Here is a 25770-nt window from a genome sequence, read left to right as displayed (position 1 = left end):
GACAGATGGTTCCAAGCCTGTGGTCACACAGATGGCCCCAACTGTCTATAGAGGGTCACAAAACAAAACAAAGAGATCTGAGTGTGGGAAAGGGACTTGAAGGGAGGAAATGGGTGAACAGGAGTAGGATGGAGGTAAGAGAGTGTAAGGGTAAAAGTACTTAGGATGCATTTTCTGTGTGCATGAAATCATCAAAGAAAATGTTTAATTATTTTTTAAAAAATCTCAGTGGTTAATTTGAGTAGGTTTTGAAATTGATCAAAGTCCAATCAACGGCCTCCAAGGATCATAATCATCCAGAAACTTCTTGCCTACACAAATCTAGTGCTAGCCTCTTCGTTGAGAAAACACACACAGAGACAGAGAGAGAGAGAGAGAGAGAGAGAGAGAGAGAGAGAGAGCTTGCTGAGCTGAACCACGCTTAACCTGATTGTTTAAATGTCAGTGACCTCTTGTTTCGCTTATGCTAGCGCGATAGCAGGCATGGGGTGCAGGTGTGAAATTCATGAGACCCTGTTTTGAAACAACAACAGAATTCATCATCACTCTATATGCTTCCACTTATGTCTGAGATGCCAGACCTCTGTTTGTCTGTTTTTTAAGGGGTTGCTTGGGCAATGAGACAAAGGAGCCACACCGAATCAGATTGCTATGCCCTTTAAATGGCACCAGTCAATGCTCTTAAGGGGTAAGCGAAAAGACCATTGACCTGCATGTGTCTGGGTGAAAAATCTTGTGTTTTTTGGCAGCAGCTCTCTAGACTTTCTTTACATTCAAAGCAACTGCAGTTTTCTGGGTGCTGGATGAGATCTCCAGGACATGATGTTTTGCAGACACACTCACAACGATCTTCGTCAAACTTCATGTGTGGTCCACAGAGAGCTGGTTCCTGGAGATATGAGTGGTCTAAACAGAAAAAAGAAAGTGTTGGTTTGGCGACCAAGGTCTAGAGGATGTGATGATCCCAATTAATTGCAAGTTCTACGTCTTTCCAATAAATTGGATCTTCCCAATTTTCTTGCCTATAGATTTTTTACCTTAATTTTTTCATAGAGTAAGTGAGATCCATCACTGATTTCAAAACATAAACATAGAACTCATGTGTTTTCTTAGGTTTTAAATTAAAAAATCATAAACTGAATATTCATAACAAATTTTTATGTTGTTGAGCGACCTTTTAAAAATATAAACTTCTGTGCTGGAAAGATGGCTCAGGGGTTAAGAGAATTCCTTGCTCTTGCAGAAGACCTACTTTGGTTCTCAACACTCACATGGTGACTTAAAACTACCTATAACTACAATCCCAGAGGGTCTGTTGCCCTCTTCTGGCCTGCAGAGGCACTGCATGCAAGCGTATGCAGACAAGGGAGACAAAATACTCATACACATAAAATTAAAATAAATACATCTTTAACTACACCCACCCACCCTACATACTTATGCAAACAACCATCAGTGACAAGACATAGGCTGCCTGTGGGGTACAAATGTAGTCCTCTCCAGTGTTTTAAAAGAGTGGGAACCAGAAGTACTGATGTTGAAGAAATAGTTTCCTCAGAACTTCCGGATAACCCATGACGCACTTCCTTTCTCAGATCACACACGTGTATGAAATATATACAAGGTGACAACGGATGGTGGTCCAGTCTCAACTAGTGGACTGAAATTCATTGCCGAAAGAATAAGAGATGGGCTGCAGGTGTGACACCGTTGGTAGGATGCTTGCCTAGAGCAGGAGAGAAGTTCTGAATCCCGTCCCCAGTGACTCCTAGACTGAGTGTGGTGCCACGTGACTCACTCCACAGGTAGGGGCAGAAGAATCAAAAGTTCAAGGTCATCATCTGCTACATATTGAGTTTAAGGTTCAGCTGGAACAACAAGAGTCTCTCTCAAAGCAAAAGCAAAAGCAAACAACGTGTGGAGAAGGTGAAAAGTTTGGAAGAACTTGAACTTTTCATCTCAGCATTCGTGAAGGTTTTGGAAGAAGATGAGTATCTCTTCCCCAAGCCTGCTTCTTTTCCAGATTGCCTCATGGAAGGTCTTTTTATGTTTAATATTCTGGTATAAAGTTTGGCCTTTTTGTGTGCAGAAAAACTTTAAGACATAAGGCATGGTTGGGCGTGGTGGCTCACATCTTTAATCCCAGCACCATTGTCCACTAGATTGTGTGGCCACTGTTCACTCGGTCCCTTGTGCATGCCCTCTCTTCTCCATCACACTGCCACTGTCACAAGTCACTCAGTCCCTTGTGTTTTTTTCTGTTTGTGGGTGCTACTTGTGTTACAACCACACAACCGAAGTATGTGTCCCCTCAGGGGACTATCAAATGCAAACCTGATCCCATCAAGACCTAAGCTTTAAATGTCTTAAAACAAAACAAAACAAAACAAAACAGGGTTTTCTGTAGCCCTGGATGTCCTAGAACTTGCTTTGTAGATCATGCTGACCTTGAATTCAGAGAGATTCACCTGCCTCTGCCTCAGTCACGCTTGTGCTGGGATTAAAGATGTGAGCCACCACGCCCAACCATGCCTTATGTCTTAAAGTTTTTCTGCACACAAAAAGGCCAAACTTTATACCAGAATATTAAACATGAAAAGACCTTCCATGACCTTGACCCTAAAAACCTCCCGTACTCATTCTCACCCTTCCCTTCCTCCCTCTTTTCTCCTCCACCTCATCCCCAAATGACAATTTCTCATGATCCAGTCTTATGGTTTTGACTACTCTTTAGTTGACACATAATTAGAAATTACATGGACTAGATATCCACAGACTCCATTCCTAATTTCATGCAGAGTTTGAAAAAGATGAGCCGCATATACTCTAAGTCACTGAGGCAAATATCAATTTAGGGCAAGACAAGGCTTGATTACTGAAAAACAGTTAAGACTCTTAAAAGAGTCATTGAGCACTAGGTGGCAGCAGAGGTGCACAAGAAAGTGTTGTGCAGGCCTGGCTCCATCCATGAATAGTTCAGGGAAATGCAATCCTGGGGTGTTCAGCAGATTGTGGCAGAGCGGAACATTACGTCCTTACAAGCAAGTTAAAAGAAACAGAGACTGGATGCAAGAGAACTAGATTGAACAGCAACCAATTGAGGCTGACACCTTGATGTATTACATGTTGATTTCCATCCCTAGGGAAGTTGACTCTGGGTTACCACTGTGTTCTATCCTTGGCCTTCTTCCATTTTCCACTATTATTATGTTTTATCCAGTATAGCAATGATAAGAAAATGAGTTGGATTTGCATCAACCACGTCTATTTGGAGAATAAATGACTGTAGAGAAGGCAATTAGCTCAATACCTTTTTATGCAGAAAAGGTGTTTAGTGCACAGAAAGTAATGTATCATCAATAGAAAGGGACCACCAGAGAAACAGATGGAAACTTAGGGCACAAAAGTATGTCATGAGTGATGAAAACTAAAAGTAATTGGGATTCGGTCCATCCTCCTTCCTTACTGCAACCATTGCTACAGTTTCCCCAGAAGATCCCTGCCCCCTCTCCTGCTCAGGTCAACTTATTCTCTTCTGCACTGGTGTTTGCTTGATCTTTTTACAATTCCAACAGATGCTACCACTCTCTTTCTTAAACCATTTGGGTGGTTTTCATTTTTTCCAGAAGATCACATCCAGACTTTTCCAGCACAAGCTTATTTAGTCTTTCTCTCCAATCCTAAGGGTTTTCCTAGCTTTGTCTCCTCATATGTACCCTTTTTCCTCAATATGTTATGTGTCTCTGTGATATGATTAATCTTTATTGGTGACTTTACTGGATTCTAGAACCACCAAAGATGTACACCTCTGGTTGTGCTTCTGAGGACACTACCAGAGAGAGCTTTAACTGAGGAAGACCCACTGTAAACGTGAGCTGGGCACCCCAGACTGAATAAAAGGAAGAAGAGGAACAGGAAGGGCTATGTGCTGTCTGCTTCCTGATTGTGGACACAATGTGATCAGCCCTCTCATGCTGCCAGGTCATCCCCAGCATGGCAAAGTGAAAACCATGTCAAAGTAAAAACCAAAATAAGCCTCTCTCTCTCTCTCTCTCTCTCTCTCTCTCTCTCTCTCTTTTCTTTTCTTCTTTCCTCCCTTCCTCCTTCCCTCCCTCCCTTCCTTCCTTCCTTCCCTCCTTCCTTTCTTCCTTCCTTCCTTCCTTCTCTCCTTCCTCCCTTCCTTCCTTTTTTCCATTGCTTTTGCCAGGTGTTTTGCTACAGCATCAAGAAAAGTAACTAACACATCCCAGCACCTTGTTCATATTTTCCAGCAGCAGGTTTGTGCTTTGCTCTCTCACATTGGTGTTGAGCTCTTACAGCCCCCTGCTCAGAGCACACCTCTCCTTCCTTACTAGACCTTCTTACCTCAGTACACGACCCTATCCAATGTGTTCTCCCAAGGAATTAACCCCCCTCAGAAAGAAAAGGCCTTACCCCAGATTATAAACCCTCCCACAGTCTGTAGTACCCAATCTGCTTACTTGAGATATCCCCAAGGGAGCTCTGACTTCAGGTAGGGCTGGATGATGACTTCTGAGTGACTGCATTGTGGTATTCTGGCTTGATTGTCACCCTTTACTATATTGTGTCTGTGTGCACACATCTATATGTGTGAGCCTTTAACTATATAACTTTAAAAATATATTATCTCACATCCTAGTTTGAGCTCTTGAGGCAGCATTTAGAAAGCTGTTAAGAACCAGAAAAAGAGGGCAAGTGCAAATCACAGCTTGCTATTTAGTTTCTATGACAGATTCCATGGAGCTTAATCTTTGCTATTCTTGTTAAATCATAGTTTAAAGCAAGCGAGTTCACACTGCATGTTCCCTTGTGATAGTTTTCAGTGGAACCATGTTACATGTTATGGGGAGCAAATTGATGGAGGAAGGTCATTGGTTAAATAAAAAGAAACTGCTTGGCCCTCATTGGTTAGAACATAGGTGGGAGGAGTAAACAGAACAGAACGATGGGAGGAAGAGGAAGTGAGCTCAGACTCCACAGCTCTCCTCTCGGGAGCAGATGCCTCAGAGAGACGCCATGCTCCCGGCTCCTGGGCAGATGCATGCGATGAAGCTCCGACCCAGGATGGACATAGGCTAGAATCTTCCCGGTAAGCGCACCTAGGGGGGCTACACAGATGATTAGAAATGGGCTAAATTAATATGTGAGAATTAGCCTAGAAGAGGCTAGATAGAAATGGGCCAAGCAGTGATTAAATGAATACAGTTTGTGTGTTGTTATTTCGGGCATAAGCTAGCCAAGCAGGCGGTGGGGATGCTGGGAACGCAGCCCCGCTGCTCTTATTTCAACAGCAAATAAAAATCTCATGCATTGTCAAACATATATTCCTTCTGGAACTCACAGCTTTACAGATTGGAAAAAAGATTGACAGGCTAGCAATCCCCAGTGTGGCTTAGCCCAATACCAGGGTTTGCTCCAGCTCTGGAAAAATGTTTCCCTGTGTTCTTCCATTCTTTATATTTTTCCATATTATTGGCTTGATTTCAAATGGTCCCCAAAGACCTTATGTGCTTCACCCTGAAGTAATTTTTTTAATTAAAGTTTAATGTCTGCTCTTGAAAATATGCTTTTGGGATGCTTTGGTCATTCTGTACTTTTCTTTGAGAATGAACAGTAGAGTGATTCGTGGTGGATATGGTCACAACAGAGAAGGATCTAGAATCCAAATGCTTCTACCACCGTTATCTTTGTAATAATGAGGAAATAGCTAGATAACTTGGGGTGGACACTGTGTGCTTGTGAAAAGGGGAAATCATAGGGTTTCATGAAGATTACAAGATTGTCTGATGTTGTGGCATGAATGTAAAATGTCCCCTATTGGGACCTTGGGAGAGGGTTGAAGGGGAGGGGAGAGACAGGGAGGGGAGCAGAGAAAAATGTAGAGCTCAATAAATATCAATAAAAAAAATGTCCCCCTTGTATTTGAACACTTGATTCCCAATTGGTTTTGTTCCAGAAAGTTATGGAACCCTTAAGAGGTGGGGCCTTTCTGGAGGAAGTACACTACTAGAGGTGGGTTTTGGTGGTTTATAGTTTCACCCCACTTCCTGTTCTCTTTTTGCTTCCTGTGTGCAGATGTGATCAATTAGTTTCCTGCTTCTGATGCCATTCTGCCTGCTCCCATGCCTTCCCCACCATGATGGTCTGCATTGCCCACAAACCATAAGTCAAAATACACTCTTCCTTTCTGCAGCTGCTTTTGGTTGCTATTTTATCACAACAACAAAAAAATAACTATATGCCTGGTCATAATAAGTCCTCAATCATGTTCACTGCTGATGTTCTTTTTATCACTGTGGTCATTACTTCACTATTGCCATCTTTACCTTCTGTTCCAGGGAGTGGATTCTCATCCTGTAAAACACATTTACATTTGGTGTTATCCCACAGCATGTCAATAGGACAGAGTTTCTTGGATTGAGGACATCTAGGAAAAGAAAATAATGAGCCATATTTAAATTTTTCAAGGTAATTCTCCATTGGGAATATTAAGTCATTCTCAATATTTAATATCTTATCATCTAAATATTCTATGTGGAGAATTCTAGTGCTTTTATATTTTGTTTCTAAGAGTCATTCAGGAGAACAAATGTTTGAGAGCACTGTGTCACACAGCATGGTGACGGCTAAGAAATGACAACTATGTGAGAATAATTAAGGTTTTAAAGACCTTAACTTTGAGGACTAGAGAGATGGCTCATCAGCTTAGAGTGAGCACTTTTCTTCCATGGGACCTGAGTTCAGTTCTCAACACCCATGTGGGTAAGCTCACAACCACTTGTAACTCCAGCTCCACGTGATCCAGCACCTTCTTCTGGACTCCAATGGCACTTGCACACATGTGCACAGACCAACAAACATGCATACACAGACACAAACATAAACAAAATAAAATAGAGAGCTGAGTTTATATTTATGAATGGCATCTTACTAGATAGTAATTCTATAGTTGTCAATATTCTACTAGGAAATCTTTAGAAAGTAAACTGGAATTCAGGAGAGTCACTGCTTGCTCTGGAGTGAGGGGACACATGGTAGCTTGGAGGCTGGTGCAGTTTTGTCATGTATTCGACCACTCGTGTTAAGAACAAAGGTGTTAGGCCAATGTGGTGGCACATCTTGAATCCCCGAACTCAAGAGGCCGAGGCAAGTGGATCTCTGAGGGTTGAGGAACCCTGCTCCACATAGGAAGTTTCAGGCTAGCCAGAGATACAAAGTGAGACCTTGTCACAAAAAAAGCAAAAACAAAACAAACAAAAAACAGGCACAAAAGCCTCATATGTGTCTGCAAGTAAACCTGACAAATTTATAACCATCAAGGTTTGGGACCTACTGCAATATATACATAGAACCTAATAAAAATATGTGTGTCAAATACTATGAGTAGATATGGTTTTGAAGCCAAAAGATAAACAATTTTAGTGAAGAGATGATAATTTGATAATTTTACATGTATTTCTTTTGTTTGTCTAATATTTTATTAATGTATATTGTAAAAAACAATGGGTTTGACCATGCACTATTCAGGCGTGCATAAAATATACTTTTTGAGATTTACCTGTACCTTTACCGTCTCTTCTCCCCTCTGCCCCATCCTCTTCATCTGTTTCCTTTTTCCTAAAAATTCCCCTTGTACTTTCATGACTTTTTGTTTTTATATTCACAAGACATAAAACACACAACACATGTCTTTCTGGGGATGCCTCTATAATGGGTAAAGGAATAAAGGAATGCACACACAATTTTGTCAAAAGCAAGAACAGACATGATCAAGTCCAGGAAATGCTTACTGATCTTCTTCTGGGATCTGAATGGATCTTCTGATAATTGAGTAGGAATGGCGGGGGCCCGTGGGCAAGCACTTACAGCCTGTATGGTTGACAATTTTAACAGGCACTAACTCAGGCACTGATGTCAGAGGCACTGATATCTCAAAGAGCTACAGCAAAGAGAGAGAACCATGATGTAAATTTTATTATAGATTTTTTTTCAGTTTCCACAATCTGTATTTTTGTCCTTGTTTTCATGGTAATGACTCTAGCAAAGTTATCCATGCAGAATGGAGTTACTCATTGTAAGAGGCTTGGGATGTTGGGAGCCAGGAAACAGGGGGCATCTCCAGCTTGGTAAAGTCTCTTAAGTGTTTTCCAAATCTGTTCTTTTCACCATCACTAGAGTTCTTGAAAGTGGTACCACTGGTCCCTGCTCTTGTTTTAAATTTAAGTGTAAACTGTAAGGATAAATAAAATTAAATCCTTGGAGGTTCTTTGAGATTTGGGTGGATTCTATGTAATTTGTAATATTGTAAACTTGGGGCTGTGCAAGGTTTGTGAGATTTATTGTTTCTTGATTATGGTATAGCCATGAGAAGAATATAACCTGGAAGCCATGCTGGTCCACAGGATTGGGGATACAGGAAGCAGGTCTGGCCTCGCACAACACCTTGGAATATTTCAAACCTCAGATACACAAGAAAAAATAATTTATCATCGTTTGAAGCCCCTGAGTTTTAGAGCATTTGCTATAAAAGCATTGTACCAGTTAAGATCATACCCAGAAAGAGAATTATAGCTAGTGTGTCTATTCCTATGTTTCTATATGCCCGCTCTATTGTAAATATTTTATTATTAATTTCTTTATCGCTTGTAAAAACATTATATTTGGGAGGCTGGAGAGATGGCTCAGTGTTTAAGAGCACTTGGTACTTCTACAGAGGACCTGAGTTCAGTTCCCAGCACCCACTTCAAGTGGCTCCAGGGAATCTGGTGCCCTCTTCTGGCTTTCACAGGCATTACACTCATGTAGTAGACACATATACAGACTGATATAAATAAAAATAAAAATATTTTTTTAAAAAATTACATGTTTAATGATATTTACATGATAGATGGAAAAAGAGATGCCCGAAGGGAGTAAAGAAGTTTCAAGTGTGGTTCCATGAAGTGTAGATAGATTTGAACTTGGTTTTTAAGGCATTTCCACTCAATCACCCATCTATGCAGTTCTATTTAGTTTGTTTTTAAGAGACAGTTCATCACATACTCTGTACCTTTAAGGTAGGAACTGCCAAACTGCATGGGTATTTTTATTTGGAAAGAAAAACTGCTGTGCACTTACACTGGAATAAATTTCTTCATATGAATCACTTGTTGAGTGCAGCAGTCAAAACAAAGCAATCAGCTATCTACTAAGTGGAAACAACTCATTAAGGTCGTGTTTACTCGGACCTTTCAACATGTCATGAGACCTCCCTGAGAATCAGTCAGGGTGTTTTATTTGCATAAACTTCATGTTCTTGCACAATTCTTCAGCTACACTCCACGGAATACCACCATCAGACACTGAACTCTCTTACATTACACAAGCTTTGTTTTACTAACCATTGATTGTAGCCATACTTACGTCATTGTTTCTAGTTATCAAATAGTAGGGGTCAGATATGTTGAGTTCTAAAATTCTCCAAAAGGGTTCAGACACGAAATTGCTACACTCTTAAAGACAGTTTAGATGGAAGCGGGGGGGGGGGGGGACAAAAGTTAGAAAACTTTAATCTATTAACAAAACAAATGGGCATTTAGAACATTCCTTGGCATGGATGTATTTGGCACCCATGTAATTGTCTTTTACTACAGGATCATGAGGAGACAAGTAAATGTGATAAATGAGTTGTAACATGTGAGGAATTCACAACAGAGGATCAAAAGGAATGTGGCTTGGTTGACAGCATTTTAATAGCGCTTTCCTAAGTGGGTTACTTCAGTTCCCACACACAGCTTTTACCACGTCTTACAAGAAGATGGTAGCGACGGACATTTAGCTACAGGGGAAATGTGATTTGATTCATTTATTTTATTTCCTTCTCGGGCACTGCAGGATTCTTTCAAGACTCTTGTGCTGCAGATTCTCCCTTCATTCCCCACTCTACCCCAGAGACCTGGTCTCTCTTCCCTTCCCTATCAGGCTCTGGACCTGCTCTCACTGGTTCCGGGTTCCTTTGATTCTCGCACATGCTTACATTCCCCACCAGGCTAATAGTGGGCATCCACCAAGTGGGAAGTCCGCTACCATTTTCCCTCTGTTCCTATGCCTGCTCCCTCCCTCAGCCTCTTCAGTTTTAGGGTGAGAGCACCTCCCCACTTAGCTGGTCCTCTTTGCGTTCCTTTTTCTCTCTTCCTCTGACCCCACCCCCACTCTTCAGTCAGCTTTTCTCCATCATTCCAATTAAACTCCATACACGGGAACAGCTACATAAGACAGCACAGCTTCCTTCATTTCTTTTAACACCCTGTTCTAGTAATGTCCAAAGGTCCGTCTTGATTTTACAGCCTTAGGTAGATGGGAACTAACGAGGCTGCGTAATGGCGGATATTATATTACCTCCCTGAGCCTCAATTTCCTTCCCTGATAAGGAGGATAAGATAGCCTCTGAGTTTGTTTGGGGAATTGGATGAGGTTCTCCACATGAAGGATTTAGCTCAGTTGCTTGGTGACAAGGTCAGCGGCAGCATCTTCATTTCCTCATACCTGTTTGGAGATGTAGGAGGTGCTGGTGTTCATACACATCACACTCTCCTCATTGCAGCAGCCTCCACACCTGAACACGTTCACGCAGGGGGGCTTGAAGAACGTGTTGGTTGTCTTTCCCAGCTCGCTGGCGACTTCCACGCAGGTCTCTCGAGGGCTACACTGGGTTCTCTGCCATTCCTCATCTATAACTGCAGGAATAAAGTTCATTGAGGCCAGCAGACAAAAATGGCCCCGGTACACAACATAGGTGTTTTCATGCCCGCCCGCCCACACCTTTTTGTACTTGTTTATTTTACTAGGTGGGTATTTAAACATTTCTTTTAGAAATGTATTTATTTTATTTTATGTGTATAGATGTTTGCCTACATGTATGTATGTGCACCACATGTGTGCTGGTGCCTTTGGAGATTAGAAGAGCTCATTGGATCCCCTGGAACAGGAGTTACAGATAGTTGTGCGTCACCACGTGGGAAGAGAACCCGGGTCCTATGTAAGAATGGCAAGTGGTCTTAACCCCTGAACCATCTTTCTAACCCCTAGATGGATAGTTTTGTCCATCCTTCAGTCAAAGATGTGCCTGCAAAAAAAATTTCTTAATTGAAATCTCTATACTTTTCCATTGATACAATCACTTCATAAAATAATTTTCCCTTGGGGGAGCACTGTTTTGCAAATGGCCACACACGTGCCATTTGCAAAGGCTGAATAATAAGGAAACCGGTGGACTAATATGGAGACATAACATGTGAGTGCTATTTCTCAAGCAACTTACAGGGTACAACTGTAGGAAGAGGTTTTAAAATCATAGAGAAATAAATTTTTGTTGTCTGCTTGTATAAGTGCACAGAGACTTAAAGCCGACAAGCACACAAGTGGGTGTTCCAATGGAATTGATTTTTCCTCAAATCAGACTTTTCACGTTTGAAACCGTCCACGGGTTTTTAGAAGATGACAAGATAAGCCCTTTCCTTTTAATAGAAGAAGCAGCTCCCTGGCCATAACTAATTTGAGGGAAACTAGAAAAAAGGAAATACAAGGTGTTGTGGAATAATCTTTTTGTATACCATGAAGATGTGTCTTTGCCAAGGTACCTTCTAACTGGTTTAATAAAGAGCTGAAAAAAAATGCAAAAATTAAAAACAGAAATATAAACAGAAAAAAAAAGAGCTGAATGGTCAATAGCTAGGCAGGACTGGATAGGCAAGACTTCTGGGCATAGAGAGGAAGAGGAGGTGAACCAAGGTGCAGGAGACCTTCTTAGGTCTCAGATGGGGTTGAAGATGAGCTAGTTATAGTTACACTTTTCTTTGTTACCAAATTCATAAAAGAAACTCACAAAGGAGATATAAAATGTACAAGATTGAGAAACATAAAAGCTTAAATTGTTTAAGAAAAATGTTTTAAGATCTAAAAATATATTTTAGATTGGTGATACAAGCTACTGTAAAAATAGTTTAGGTAAAAAACTTTGGACTCACTAAGATAGAATAGATAATACAGTACTTCCTCCAAATTTGCCAAACACATACGGACTAAACATTGTGAATGTAATTCTTACTTGAAAATGTTCTTATTGTATATAGTTTTACTTTGTTAAAGTTAAAACTATCCCTTATTATTTGGACAGTACCTGATAATTGTTCTTATTGTATATAGTTTTACTGTTAGAGTTAAAAGAAAACCTTTTCTTTATATTTAGACAAAAAGGAGGTATGTTGTGTAATAATCTTTTTTTATAACTGTGAAGATTTATCTTTGCCAAGGTTCCTTCTGATTGGTTTAATAAAAAGCTGAATGGCCAATAGCTATGCAGGAAGAGATTAGCCAGAACTTTCAGGCAGAGATAGAGGAAGAGGAGATGAATTAATGTGTGGGAGAGATACCAGAGGACACAGAGAGGAAACAGGAGGTTCAAGATAGAAGAGAGGAAAAAAGTCATGAGACAAAATGTAGATTAATAGAAACGGGTTAAGTTATAAGAGCTAGTGGGACAAGCTTAAGCTACAGGCAAAGCATTTATAATTAAAATGAAATCTCTGTGTAATTATTTGGAGCTGGCAACAAAAGAAATTTCACCTACATTAGGGTTGGGGAGATGGCTCAGTTGGGAAAATGTGGGCTGCACAAGTGCAAGGACCTTAGTTCAGATCCCCAGAACCCACATAAAAAGCTGGGCATGCTGACGTACCCCTGGAATCCTAGTGCTGGGAAGGAAGAGGCAGATGGATCTCTAGGGTTTGCTGGCCAGGCAGGCTATTCAAATCAGTGAGCTTCAGTTACAATAAGAGACCCTATTTTAAAAACAAAGGTGGAGTGATGGATGGTTGTGAACCCACCTTATACAGATGATAGGAAACAAGCATGGGTCCTCTACAAGAGCAGTATGTACTCTTAACCTCCAAGCCACTTGTCCAGCCTGAAAGTCACTTTTGAAGCTACTACCAACTGAGGGCAGCCTCTGGCCAACAGGCAGGGAGGAAGGGGCCCTTCACAGTCCAAGAGTCCATGTGCAACTTAATCCTACAAGCAACCGTTGAATGAACTTGGAAGTACATTATGCCCCAGTTGAACCTTGAGATACTTGGAGCCCAGATGAAGACCTTAACTGTAGGCTCCAGAGAGATCCTGAATAAGAAAAAAAAATCCTGGCCATGCTTGTATTTCAGATATCTAAAAAAATGTGAAACCCAAAAAATCTGTTTTACAAGTAGGATGGCACCTGAAGAATTAATTTCTAGGTTGTCCCCAGGCTCCGGCCTCCACAACCGTATGCATCTGTACACACATGTACACTTGCATGTGTACACACAGTCTGTTTGGGACAATCAAATTTGGGGGTAAGATATAGTAACAGGCAAACAGTTCTACACACTGTATTTAAAATATGTGTATTGGTGGGTGTGGTGGTTTGAAAGAAAATGGCCCCCAAGGGGAGTGACACTATTAAGAGGTATGGCCTTGTTGGAGTAGGTGTGGTCTTTCTGGAGGAAGTGTGTCACTGTGGAAGCAGGCATTGAGGTTTCACATATGCTCAAGTCACACCCTGTGAGACAGACCACTTTCTATTGCCTGTGAGTCAAGATGTAAGAACTCTAGCTCCTTCTCTGGTACCATGTCTGCTTGCAAGCTGCCTTGCTTCCCGCCATGAAGATGGGGGACTAAACTTCTGAACTCTAAGTGTGACACCACAATTAAATATTTCCCTTTCTAAGAACTGCCATGGTCATGGTGTCTTTTCACAGCAATAGAAACCCTAACTATGACAATGGTCCTGGAGAGATGGCTCAGAAGTACCAGCTGCTCCTCCAGATGACCCACATTTAGTTCCCAGCATCCGTATGGAAGCTCACACCTCTAACTCAATTCCAGTGGATCTGATGCCTTATTCTGGTCTCCATGGGTACTGCATACATGTGGTGCACAGACATACATGCTGGCAAAACACCCATACATACAAGAATATAAAATTAATACTTTTAAATTTCTGATGATAAAACGCATTTTCAGGCTGTATGCATGACACAATTATTTAGCATTGCTAGGGGATGCTATTTAAATTGCTACTATTAGTCATGAATTTTTGACAGAAAGAGCAATTGACTTATGAAAATATCCATTGTTTAAAACGCTATTTAAATGTTATTTTCTACTTGATTTTTCTCTTTAAAGTTATAACTTTTAAAAGTTGGACGAGATTATAATCAAAATCTCATGCAGTAATGACCAAGACCACCGACTAAGGTTCCATAAGGCCAGTTGTTTTTTTTTTTTTTTTTTTTACTATGGCCCAGAAAATTACCCTGAAATCCTTGAGAGGGAGTAGATAACAAAACATAATCAGTGTAACACACTTATTTGATTATCTGTTTCTTCTAATTTAAGGAATAACTTCAGCTGGTCCTCCACATAATTAGGAGGGAAACCGTGGAAGCTACAAATTCTCTGATTTTTTATGGTTTCCTTCTTAGAAAATTTCAACCTGGTTGACTTTTACAAATCACTGCCTTGTGGTTTTATGGGAAAACTGTCTTTACAGGTCATCTGTACAGGCCCCTCGGGCCTTCGGACACGTAATCTGGCCAAAGTCTGCAGTCTCCAGATGCAGTTGTTTTTGTCAAGTGCATGTAAAATCACCACATGAATCAACAACTAGACCCTCACTCAGACACACAGTCCAACTCATGAGCACAAAGAACTTCCTTCACACATACGCTGCCATGGGATTCCCCTCACTTCCATACAGCTTTCCCCATAGCTGAATCCCGTGCAATCCATTCTTTAGGAAAAAAAGACAACTCTAGATAGAAAGAAAAGAATAATTCTTGCTTAAGGATCGACTGAAATTAAGCAGTGGAGATACTCAAGTACTATGTGGTAATATTTGTATCTACAAGACTAAATCTAACAAGTCCACTGGTTTCTCAAGTTATGTTGATATTTTATCAGAGAGCTAAATGCCTAATCAAGTCCACACAACTTTATTTAAAAACATTTCATTCATTGTATCACAGTATGTATAAACACTAGTTTTGTAAAGAGTCTATATCTCAATCTGGATATCATGAAAGTGGCATAAGGAGACACATAAGTAGGCACATCTATCTCCACCCCTACCCCAGGAATAAATTCAGAAATATAATGGTCCCTTGATATCTGTGGAGGACTGGACCCAGGATACCCTACAGATAGATACTCAATCCTTGGGTTAACAAATTCCTTATATAATTGGGCTAGAATTTGTAAATAGCTCACCTATATCTTCCTTTACACTGGAAATCATGTCTCGATAACTTCTGGTAACACAAATAAAATACACAAATGCCATACAAATAGTCATTACAGTATATTGTATGTCAAAACAAGGTATGGATATGTTCAGAAAACATGCATTTCCCTGAAGTATTTGACATGTGTGATGGCTGACCCCATGGGGGGTGGGCAGAACCTGAGGATCCAAACGGGTGACTGTATGTTTGCATGCTATTTTCTAGTCCTAAGCTTTGATTATTTTATGTCAAGAATTTTCTCTGTTATTCTCTGAGTAACCAGAACCCATTATTATGCCTTACTGTGCAATTTCTGCCTTTAGCTTTTAGATAAAAACCACAGAATTCTGAAGAAAAGCCATAACTCTATTCTTGGTTTTCCTCTCTATCTGCATAGTAATTGAATGAATAGTGAGGTTATTTTAAACCTGTTTTTCCCTCCCTAAAAGCAGTCTTTCTGTATTACCATGCCCTCAAATTCCTGAGTTAAACTTACTTTGATAATGTGAAATGTTTTTGGGTTACACGTAGACATCAAAATCATACTGACTATTCTTTGTGGAGCAGGCATTTAAAACACAGATTTCTTGAGCTGGCAAGATGGTTCAGTGGGTAAAGGTGCTTGCTGCCAAGCCTCAAGATCTGTGTTCATTTCCTGAGCCCCACAAGGTAGAAGGAGAGAAATTACTCTTGCAAATACTGATTTGTTTACGTTTTTATTACATCTGTTTATTTATGGAGGAGCATACGTGCGGCTGAGAACCATTCTCATCTCTATCCAGTGAACCGTCTTGCCATAAAGAGAAAGACTCCCCTTTCCCCCCTCTGATACATACCCACCCTACTCAAACTTTTGGAAGGAGTTGGTACCTGTGCCACTATCTGATAAGGACATAATCTGCCATTTCACTCACACACCTACCTTTTAGCGTTTCCGTATCATAGAATGTTGCCGCAAATCTAGTGGAGCGATGGGATGTTGAGCGTGAGTCCATACTGGCAAGATTCTTGAGCTTCAGCCGGCATCTCCACAGCTTCCAGTCCTCGGAGTGTGCGACTTGCAGCAGCTCCTCCAAACTAGAAGCAGCTCTGATCTGTTGTTCAGATCGTTCCAACATTGACCGGGATGATTGCTCGAAAGAAAAATCCTAGTTTGAGAGTAAGTTACAAAGATATCGTGATAACTGTGGCTGCTAACAGTTTGAACTATAGACCATTTGAAAAGAAACTAGACAAGGTTATTCAAATGTGCACTGGGACCTAGGCCAAACCATGCCTAATGGTGGACTTCAAAATGATAGATCCATCTACTTCCTTACTTCCAGAGCCTGAGCACATTGTCTTATTCAGGAAAAATGCATATATAATGGAGGTAAAGTCCTTGTGATATTAGTCACGTGAACCCAAAGTACAATGAGCAAGGTCCTTAGAAACCAGGAGTAGACAAAGACCCAGCAGGGTCATGTAAATACGGAGGCGGACATGAAGTGATGAGGCCACAACTCAGGGATTACCTCGAGCCCCGCAAAGCAGACGAGGCAATGCTTCATGCCAAGAGAGTTTGACACCTTGATTTTTGGGATTTTGTTGTTCCGAGACACCAGATTTATGACACTTTACTATTGCAGCCACAGATAAGCAGTAGAGATTCTTTTCTTGTCCTACTTTTGTGACGACAGCCCCATTTCCTAGTTTAAGATGAAGTCTTGCTGTTTCTCTGTGGTTGCATCTGAACTGTATTGGCTAATATGATGCAACAAGACTAAATGGGTATATTTGTGGGGGCGCGGAGCCCAAGGTAATATTTTTGATTCATAACTACTTGTTCAAAAGTAGGGGCTTAGCTATATAAAATAATAATACATACATATATATACCAACGGAGCCCATTTCCTACTAGAGCATTTTCCCCAGCCCTGGGGATCAGTCTTTGGGCCCTAAGCATGCTAGGTAGGTATTTTACTAACTGACCATCTCCCCAATTCTGGAGCTGAGCTCTTGATGGCCTCTCTCTCCCAGGCTCACATCTTTCAGTCCTGCAGCTTTGGCTTGATGGTTCCATAGTTTATCAGCATTTAGTGTTTAGATGACTTTACATGTTTGTTTACTACGGTTTTATTAACCAGTTGCAGTCTATGAACTAAAAAATAAAAGTCAAAATATGTATCTTCAAGATTATGGCTTTTGTTGTTGTTTTGAGGCAAGGTCTCATTTCGTAGCCAAAGTTGGTCTGGAACTTGTGATCTTCCTGCCTCAGCTTTCAAAGTCCTGACATCTCAGGCTTGTGTGATCATACCAGGCAACGTTAACCTCAGCCATTCTGCCTAGAAGTCCAGATGGAAGGCACATTTTGGCCGGAGGTAGGAGAGTATTAAATATGTTTGTAAGCTGGGGGAAAGAGCCAATAGAGAAGAAACTGAAAGCATATACAGGGGAGAGAAAACAGAACCTCTAAGGCTTGACATATGGTGAGTTAGTTGATCAGTATGAAGATAATAATAATAATAAAAAAAACACCATTTGAAACAGGTGAGTCATAGGGAGCCCCATGGGTCTGTAGACAGCAAGGCTGCCTCAGAAGCTCGGTGAGATTATCTTGGTAGTTTCTCACTAGATCTCTGGAGTTTGAAACAAAGACATTTTTGGCAAGGAAGAAAAAGAAGCTTAAAGAGCACAGATGGGGTTTGTGAACTTGGCACTGAACGTGGGTGGCATGCCACAGCTTTTTTAGCTGAGAACCCTGGAGACAAAACTGGTTAATTGCTCATTTCCCTGACAATCCTTAAATGTGATCGTCCTACATTAAGGCTAATTTGTTAATGGCTTCTCTTTGCCTGACCATCCAGCTCCCCTTTCTAGTTCGATGGCAAAGCTACCTCATACCCAATTCCACTTCAAGATAAAATTTTCACAACACTGCTTCAATAAGGTAATGAGAAAGTCTAACAAATACTTTTTAAAAGATTATTAAGTTGGGCATAGCAGGCTTTGGGTGTGTGTGTGTGTATTTGTGTACCTGTGCACACGCGCGTGTGTGCGTGTTTGTGTCTGTATGTGCATGTGTGCATGTTTGTGTACACCACTTGTGTGTATACCAATAATTATAGAAGAAGAGGTTGTGAATTTGAGAAGGAGTAGGGGAGAGACAAGGGAGGAATTGGACAGAGAAAAGGAGTGGAAATAGCATAAGTACAAGTACTTGTGTATGAACCCTCTACAATTTTTTTATTAAATTGGGCATTTCTGAAAGAATTTTTATTTATGTAGGTAAAATTTTATCCAATACCATGCCTAAGTAAGGCATGTTGCATGGCTTCATATCTTACAAGTCTCAATTAAATTTTGACTTCTTTTAAAAAAAAATCTTATCATAAAAACCAAGGATAAAACATTAATCCTAAAGCCTGAATTAAAATGATTAAATTGATGTTAAGATTATAGTTCCTATGACTGGTTTCTTTGTGAAACCACAACATTTACTTAAATACTCAATGCTATTTAAGCCTACTTTGCTAAATGAAAAGCTAGTTTGAAATAACTGAGAAATCGGTGACAGTCGTTTTTATAATTCTAAATGGAAATATGAACAGCCCAACAAAAGCAAGTAATTCATCCGGGCACACATTTTGGGAAGGGCTGAAAATGGATCCCTTTCGATGGGCATTCTACACTCATTGATTTTTGTGTAATCAACTTTATGCTATCTGCATGGGTAAGACGAAGCTAAACATAAAAAAGTGTTACCATTGTCCAAAATGCAGACTTAAACTCTTGATATCAATAGTTTTCACGGCTGAACTATTTCCAAATGAGTTGCTCTTTATTTCTTTCAACTTTCTGATTTAAGCGCTAGTAAAATCTAAAGATGAGAGGATGGGAAAGGCCTTCCCAGGTCTCTGCTATTAGAGTGGTGGCCTTGGTCTGTCATTTAATTCAAGACTGTTATCAGTTCTCCTACTAAATAACAAATCACTCTCTGATGTTTTTTTTAGCTACCAACAATCAGTTTTTAAAGCATAGGATCGAAGGTTTCTGCAACACTACTTTGTCATCATATAAATGTTATTATATACATAGACTAACTTTTTCCCACATGAAGTTGCATTCCTAACAAGCCACCAAGCAATGCCCACACTGTTGGCTGGCTTATTCCCTATTGAAAAGGATTTAGAGCAGAGGTTCCCAGACTTGCCTTCACCTTGAATGAATGCGGGGGCAACCTTTAAACAAAATACTGATGATCGAATCTTATCATTAGAGTCCCATTTTATAGATTTGGACCACAACTTCAAAAGAAAAAAAGTCCTGTGTCTGCTTCAGTAGTAGCAGCTGAGTGGAGGGTTCGCAGCAATTCTCTGTGTGTCTTTGCAACTTTTCCATAAAGTTAGAATTACTTTAAGATAAAAAGTATTCTTAAAGAACTCTCTAGGGGCTGGTGATATAGCTCGGTTGGTAGGTCTGCTTGCCTGAGGTCACAGAGCTGCACAAACCTGGCATGGTGGTACCCACCACTAACCCCACAACCTTGGAGGTGGAGGCAGCTGTGTTAGAACTTCAACATACTCTAATAGGTACTGAGCAAGCCTGGGATACATGGGACTTTGTTTCAAAGTAATAAAAAATAAATCTTCCCAAGTGATTTTAAGAAAGCCAATAATTTGGAGCATGGCTATACTGATTTAAGGTCAAAGGGTTAATATTCAAGCTCTGTACAAGAACCCTGATTAGCATGGGCTAAATGACTGGAGAATTGGCCTGGTCTTCGCATTCCTTCATGATACACATTAAGGTCAGAACATGTGCATGAGCATCTGGCTGAACTGGAGTTCTAAAGCCATCGCCTTGCTCACATGCCCTGTCTGTTGAATGTGTGAAATGTATTGTCTCCACAACTCAACTCTGTGGGCATTCCTTACATGCAAACATTCTATTCTTTTTATCCGGTTCTCAACTTATAAGGCCTTTAAAAGACTGAAAAACAGCGATATCATTTCCTCCCTTAAACAGTGTGATGAAGTTAACTGTGACCCTAAATGGTAGACTAAATTGCCTATCAAATTTCTCCAAATTTCAAACGGCCCATTTCTCAAGGTAATTTTTTTTAAAGGCATTGCCTAAACCCACTAGAATTCAACAGAAAGCTACACAGTCTCTCAAAAGACGGTCCTAGAAACTAGCTCAAGGGAAATCTAAGTGTCAAGTGGAAGGTTCTTGGCTTAGGGGTATATAGCTGCGCCCCTGTTCCAGCTCTGGATGGTCTTGGTAGCTACAAAGAATTGGTCCATGAGCATCTTGGCTGCTTTCCTCAAAGAGCTGCATAATGCTTTTCCTGCACCACTGTGGTCCTGGGAGAAGGAGAGCAGCTTTGCTGAATTCCTCACTGGGTCTCATGTAGGCCATGGGGCCGAGACTGGGAGTGCTGTTTTCTTCGTGGAACTTCACTGTCTTCAGGAAGTTGGGTGAAAATGTCTGAGTGGTGAATCGGGTTTGTGAAAGTGGAATGTCCCAAAGCTCTGGGTTAAGTTATGGGGGAAACCCATTCCACACAGCTTTTCCTAGATTTGCTGAAGGAATGGCAAGTGTCACCTGATAACCCATCTCTGCAGCTCAGGAAAAGCACAGTAACCCATTTGCCGTTGCAGGGGCTTTGGGGAGATAAATACCAAACAGTCTGTTTTCTTTCTACCTCTCAGCAGCTTCTTTGCTTTCACTCAAGGAGTATTTGTACTTCATCTTTACCTTCATGGTTAAGTATTGGCCAAAGCCACCACACTTTTCCAAGTAGCATTGTGATGCTCCACTCCTGGTTATCTTCCCCAAAGGTCCTCCTTCCTCCACCTGCCAAGAAATCTGTCCAGGACCCACCAGACTCATGAGTCTGAGTGAATATCTGAGATGCCCCCACACCCTCACTTTTAAGTGGAAATCATATTGCCCTAAAAGGAGTTAGGCAAGAAGTTAGGCCTAATATCATAAATTTTACTGCCAACTACTCAAATGACTTGTTTCAGAGGCAAGAGCACAGATTCCAGTTGCTTAAAGTCAGCTTTGAGTGATATCACACTGTGGGAGTTTTTTTTTATAAACACATGCCCATCATATGGCTAAATAACCCTACTCCAGGGAATTTATCACTTTATAAATGAGGCCTACAATGCACAAAACTCTGTACTTGAATGTTTGTTGTAACTTAAAAAAAAATAATAGTCCAAACAGTTGGGAAAAAACACATATGGAATTCAATGAGTGAATGGGTGAGCCATTCATGGCATACTCTCATCAAAAAAAGAACCCTTGGTAAATGGGTTAAAGATTAAAGAAGCCAGTCTCAACATGTTAGACTGCACTAATCTATTTGTTTGCGGTTTTCAAAATACCAAACCAGGAACAACTAAGGATAAAACACTGCTTGCTGGAGGCTGGAAAGGTGGTCTCCCTATCACAGTTACATAGCTACTGTGTATAACAGTATATAAACTGTATATAACGTTATATATCATAGTTAATAGGGAACTGCGTAAGGATATGGAACAGTTTGTATCCAGGCTACAGCTGTGGTTACATACATTTATTCATGTGCTAGAATTCACAGAACTGTGCCTATAGAAAAAGGAAAGTTAAATCACAATATAATAACAATGTTTTTAACCAAGGCATGACTTTTTGACTGAGGGTGTGGAGGCGTTAATCTCCTTCAGATTTGCTGTCCCCATTGATGTTAATAATAGTTACTTCACAGGCTGGGCAGTGGTGGCGCACGCCTTTAATCCCAGCACTCAAAGGGCAGAGGCAGGCGGATCTCTGTGAGTTAAAGGGCAGCCTGGTCTACAGAGCGAGTTCTACGACATCTAGGGCTACACAGGGAAACCTGTCTCAAAAAACAAACAAAACAAAAAAAAGCAAAAAAAAGAAAAACCAACCAAACATGCACACAACCTAGTCCTGCCCCCCAAAAGAAACAACCTAGAGAGGCTGGAGAGATGGCTCAGTGGTTAAGAGCACTGGCTGCTCTTCCAGAGGTCCTGAGTTCAATTCCCAGCAACCACATAGTGGCTCACAACCATCTGTAATGAGGTCTGGCTCCCTCCTCTGGCCTGCAGGCATACATGGAGGCAGAATGTTGTAAACATAATAAATAAATAAATCTTTAAAAAAAGAAAAAAGAAAAAGAAACAACCTAGACAGAAAGCCATAGATGAGAACTCTTAAAAACTGTGACAAGGATGCTGAAGTGTAACTTCCACGGTTGACAGCTTCTGGCGGGGGTACAGGTGGGGAAAGACTCAATTTTCTTTAAGGGGCTGGCCACTGGGAGTTTGACCATGCTCCAGGGAGTGTATGGCAACACAAATTGGACTTGTTTCTTTTTTCCCCTTGGGGGGGCAGCAGGTCACAAGGTGAGGGAGGCCAGACCTGGGAGGACCGAGAAGTGAGTGTGATTGGGGTAAATTCCAAAAGAGACAATAAAATATTATGTTGAAAAAAGTTACTTCACAGCGCTCAGTGGAGAATCTAGGAGTTCATAAATGGGAAAGGGTCAGAGTATAAAGCAGGAATGTAATTAGTTTGTTTCTTTTTGTCTTTCTCAAGGGTGTCACCTGGACCTATACTTTGGGGTAGAGGTTTATGCTTTATGCCCTTGATAGTCCTTAGTCACTGGAGAGATGGGATCGAAAATAGCAAGACTTGGCAACTCTAATCATAGCAAATACAATTAAACACATAAAACCCAAACAACTCTTCCAGGGTAAACTGTGAGCTATCTTTTTCTAGTGAGAAAAAAGCATCTTTGGCGTTATCTGCAAATGAAAGCAAACTTCCAAGGATCTTCTCAGGTCTTATGTCTGTCTTTACAGATTTCATGTATAAAAGAAATCAACCTACTTCTTAAACTTTTCTGTTTTGGTTTTGGCGTCTAGCATTAGCCAAAATAGCTGGCACCTGGTGGTTTGGGCCATACCAACTGAGGGAAGGAAGGAGACTGCCCACGTGCTAGTAATGACTGCTGAGGCGTGGCTATTCAGGTGGCAACGACCATGGCTCTGTTCCCATAACACTGAAATCCGGAAACCTGGCCATCTGGGAACAGAATTAGGTTGTTCTTCATTTTGGGTGCCTAGTGGTACCAGTGGCTCTTTTGCTTCTATGTTTCAATGTATAAATCAGAAATCCAGAAAGCTTATACTGAAGTGAAGGCGTAAGTCACAAACAATGCCACACCAATTCGGGGTTATGATTATTAGGGTGGTATTTATTTAAAGGGGAAAAAACTTACAGATCACTGTCCCAGGCAACAGCCCTCTACGCAACCAGGAAAGGAGTCTAGTCGCAGGCGGAGCAGGAAGTGAAGAGAGAGCGGAGAGGGAAGTGGCCGCTTTTTTAAAGGGAGAGAAACCACGCCCCAGTGGGCTGGTACCTCAGCGGTGATAGGCTGGAGGAGTGGGAGGACCTCCCGCAACACCTCCCCCTTTTGTTTAAATAAGAGAGTTCTAAACCTACTATGAAATTATATACAATAAGTACAAATATCCTATTCTAACTAGCTTAGGTCTTGTATAATAAATAACTTGGCCAAGTCATGAGAGAAAGTAACTACATTTATATAGTCTTCAACCCCATCGAAGATCTGAGAAGGGAAATAATGTTACCTGGGTAATTAGGAAGTTCAGTAAAACAACTTCCAAAACATGCAACAAATTACAGAGACAACTAGCTACCTGGGCAATCACCCAAAGTCACATTAGCAGCCTTGAAGCAACCAACTTTGGCTAAGGCCTAACATAACTGACATACCATTTTCTAAGGCAAGCAACTTTTCAAAACTATCTTACCCTGTCTTGGCAGGATATGACAGTCCTGTTTTATCCATTGATGCATGCTCTGTATCTTTGTCAGTTGTTGAGGTATGGGCATTTCTTTGCCCAAACGCCAGTTCTGCCAAAAAGAAAGGCTCCAGGTGGAGTGTCTTTGGTGCTCAACATTCTCTCGGGAATAGAGTGGTGTTGCCAGGAGCAATTGTGTCTCACTACCACAAAACTCTGAGTTAGATTAAAGGCCATTTTCTACAGCTCTTTGAAGAAGTTGAAGATTATCTATCTATACTGAGTATAATCTCTATATATCTAAAGAACCTGATTAGTCTATTATAAATGACAAACTTAGATGACTATTAGTCTATATAATTCTCAATATCTATCTAACTTAAAGACTAAGACAATAAACGACTGTGAAACAAATGAGGACAATGACCTCCAAATATAAACAATGTACAAATATACATTGCAGTAGGCAAATATATATCAATACACAATCATTATATAAGTATCTTAATCAGAGGTATAAATGTACACTGCAATATGGTAAATATATACAATATATATATATCAATACAATATATGTCAATACATAAAAAAATGTTTTAAACAGAGGTAGAAACATGCATGCGTACAATAGTCAATATAATTTAACTTTGTATCAATATACAAGAATCTATAGCAATGTATTTGTCTAAAAACAGTAACTCACAATTACAAATCTATTATCCCATCATCCCTCTTTTTTTTTTTTCAAAATGATCCCTGAGCGTATAAAATTCCTCCCCCAACCCTCAATCGTATACTAATTATAATCAACCCCTAAATGATGTCCCTAAACCCAAGGGCAAGTTTTACTGGGAAAGGGGACGTCGTCCTCTAGAATTACTTCCAGCTGTCATGGGGGCGACGTTCTTTCTGGGGGATCCTGTGAAAGTGAAATGATGGTTAAATTTCAAGATCAATGTCTTTTAAAATTGCCAATAGTCTCTGAGTATTTTGTGCAGGTCTGGCCAAAATGTTGTATAAGATGTGCACCATTTCAGCTAACCAAGTTGGAACTGTCTTGTGCAGCTGGTACCAAAAGCAGGTCTTGTAGTAGCGCTATCAGTATCATGACGTCATATCAACCAGGTGGAGTTGTTGTTATGGGGCCCCATCTTCTTCCTGGAAACTTCAAATGTCACTTCAGGAAAAACTCATTGTTCATTATAAAAAACTTAAACATTAATCATATAGACATATATATATATTCAATGAAAGACATGATAGATATATTCAATGAAAAGTATGATAGATATGAAGAAAAGCAAAGATGTTTTCTAAACTCATATTTCTTTCTGTCCCTTCTGTCCCATATCATGGCTCTTGACATGAGACAGAAACTCCAGAAACTCTGGGTTTTTCTCTTACTAACAGGCTTGGAATTGGAGAGGGACTGAGCCAGAGTCCAACTTCAAAACCAGCTTTATAAATTTAGAAATATGGTTTAATATTACTTACACAATCCATTCAGTTGTCTTGATATTTCCTATTGGGCAGGTATTTTTCCATCTGTCAGTATCCAAACATCCAGGGTCCCTTGAATTTCTCAAAGATGAGTGTTTTCCTGTGGAGATAAGAACAGAACCCTGCCCCCATTC

General features: G+C 40.5%; 1 protein-coding gene across 1 annotated transcript in view; it reads right to left on the bottom strand.

The window, feature by feature from the left end:
- Positions 1–502: 502 nt before the first annotated feature.
- The window catches only part of Vegfd (vascular endothelial growth factor D), a 39633-nt gene continuing 14365 nt past the window's right edge, over positions 503–25770 (bottom strand). The window contains 6 exon segments of the mRNA XM_041640003.1: positions 503–741; positions 743–906; positions 6348–6448; positions 7812–7960; positions 10546–10736; positions 16237–16462. Coding sequence (XP_041495937.1) covers positions 682–741; positions 743–906; positions 6348–6448; positions 7812–7960; positions 10546–10736; positions 16237–16462 — 891 coding nt within the window. The 3' untranslated portion in view covers positions 503–681.

This window comes from Microtus oregoni, unplaced genomic scaffold (assembly GCF_018167655.1).
Source record: "Microtus oregoni isolate MIOR12 unplaced genomic scaffold, Mior012 000061F_ref0000440, whole genome shotgun sequence".
Taxonomy (NCBI): Eukaryota; Metazoa; Chordata; class Mammalia; order Rodentia; family Cricetidae; genus Microtus; species Microtus oregoni.
The sequence above is the reverse complement of the archived record's forward strand: the minus strand, read 5'-3'. Positions and strand labels throughout refer to the sequence as shown.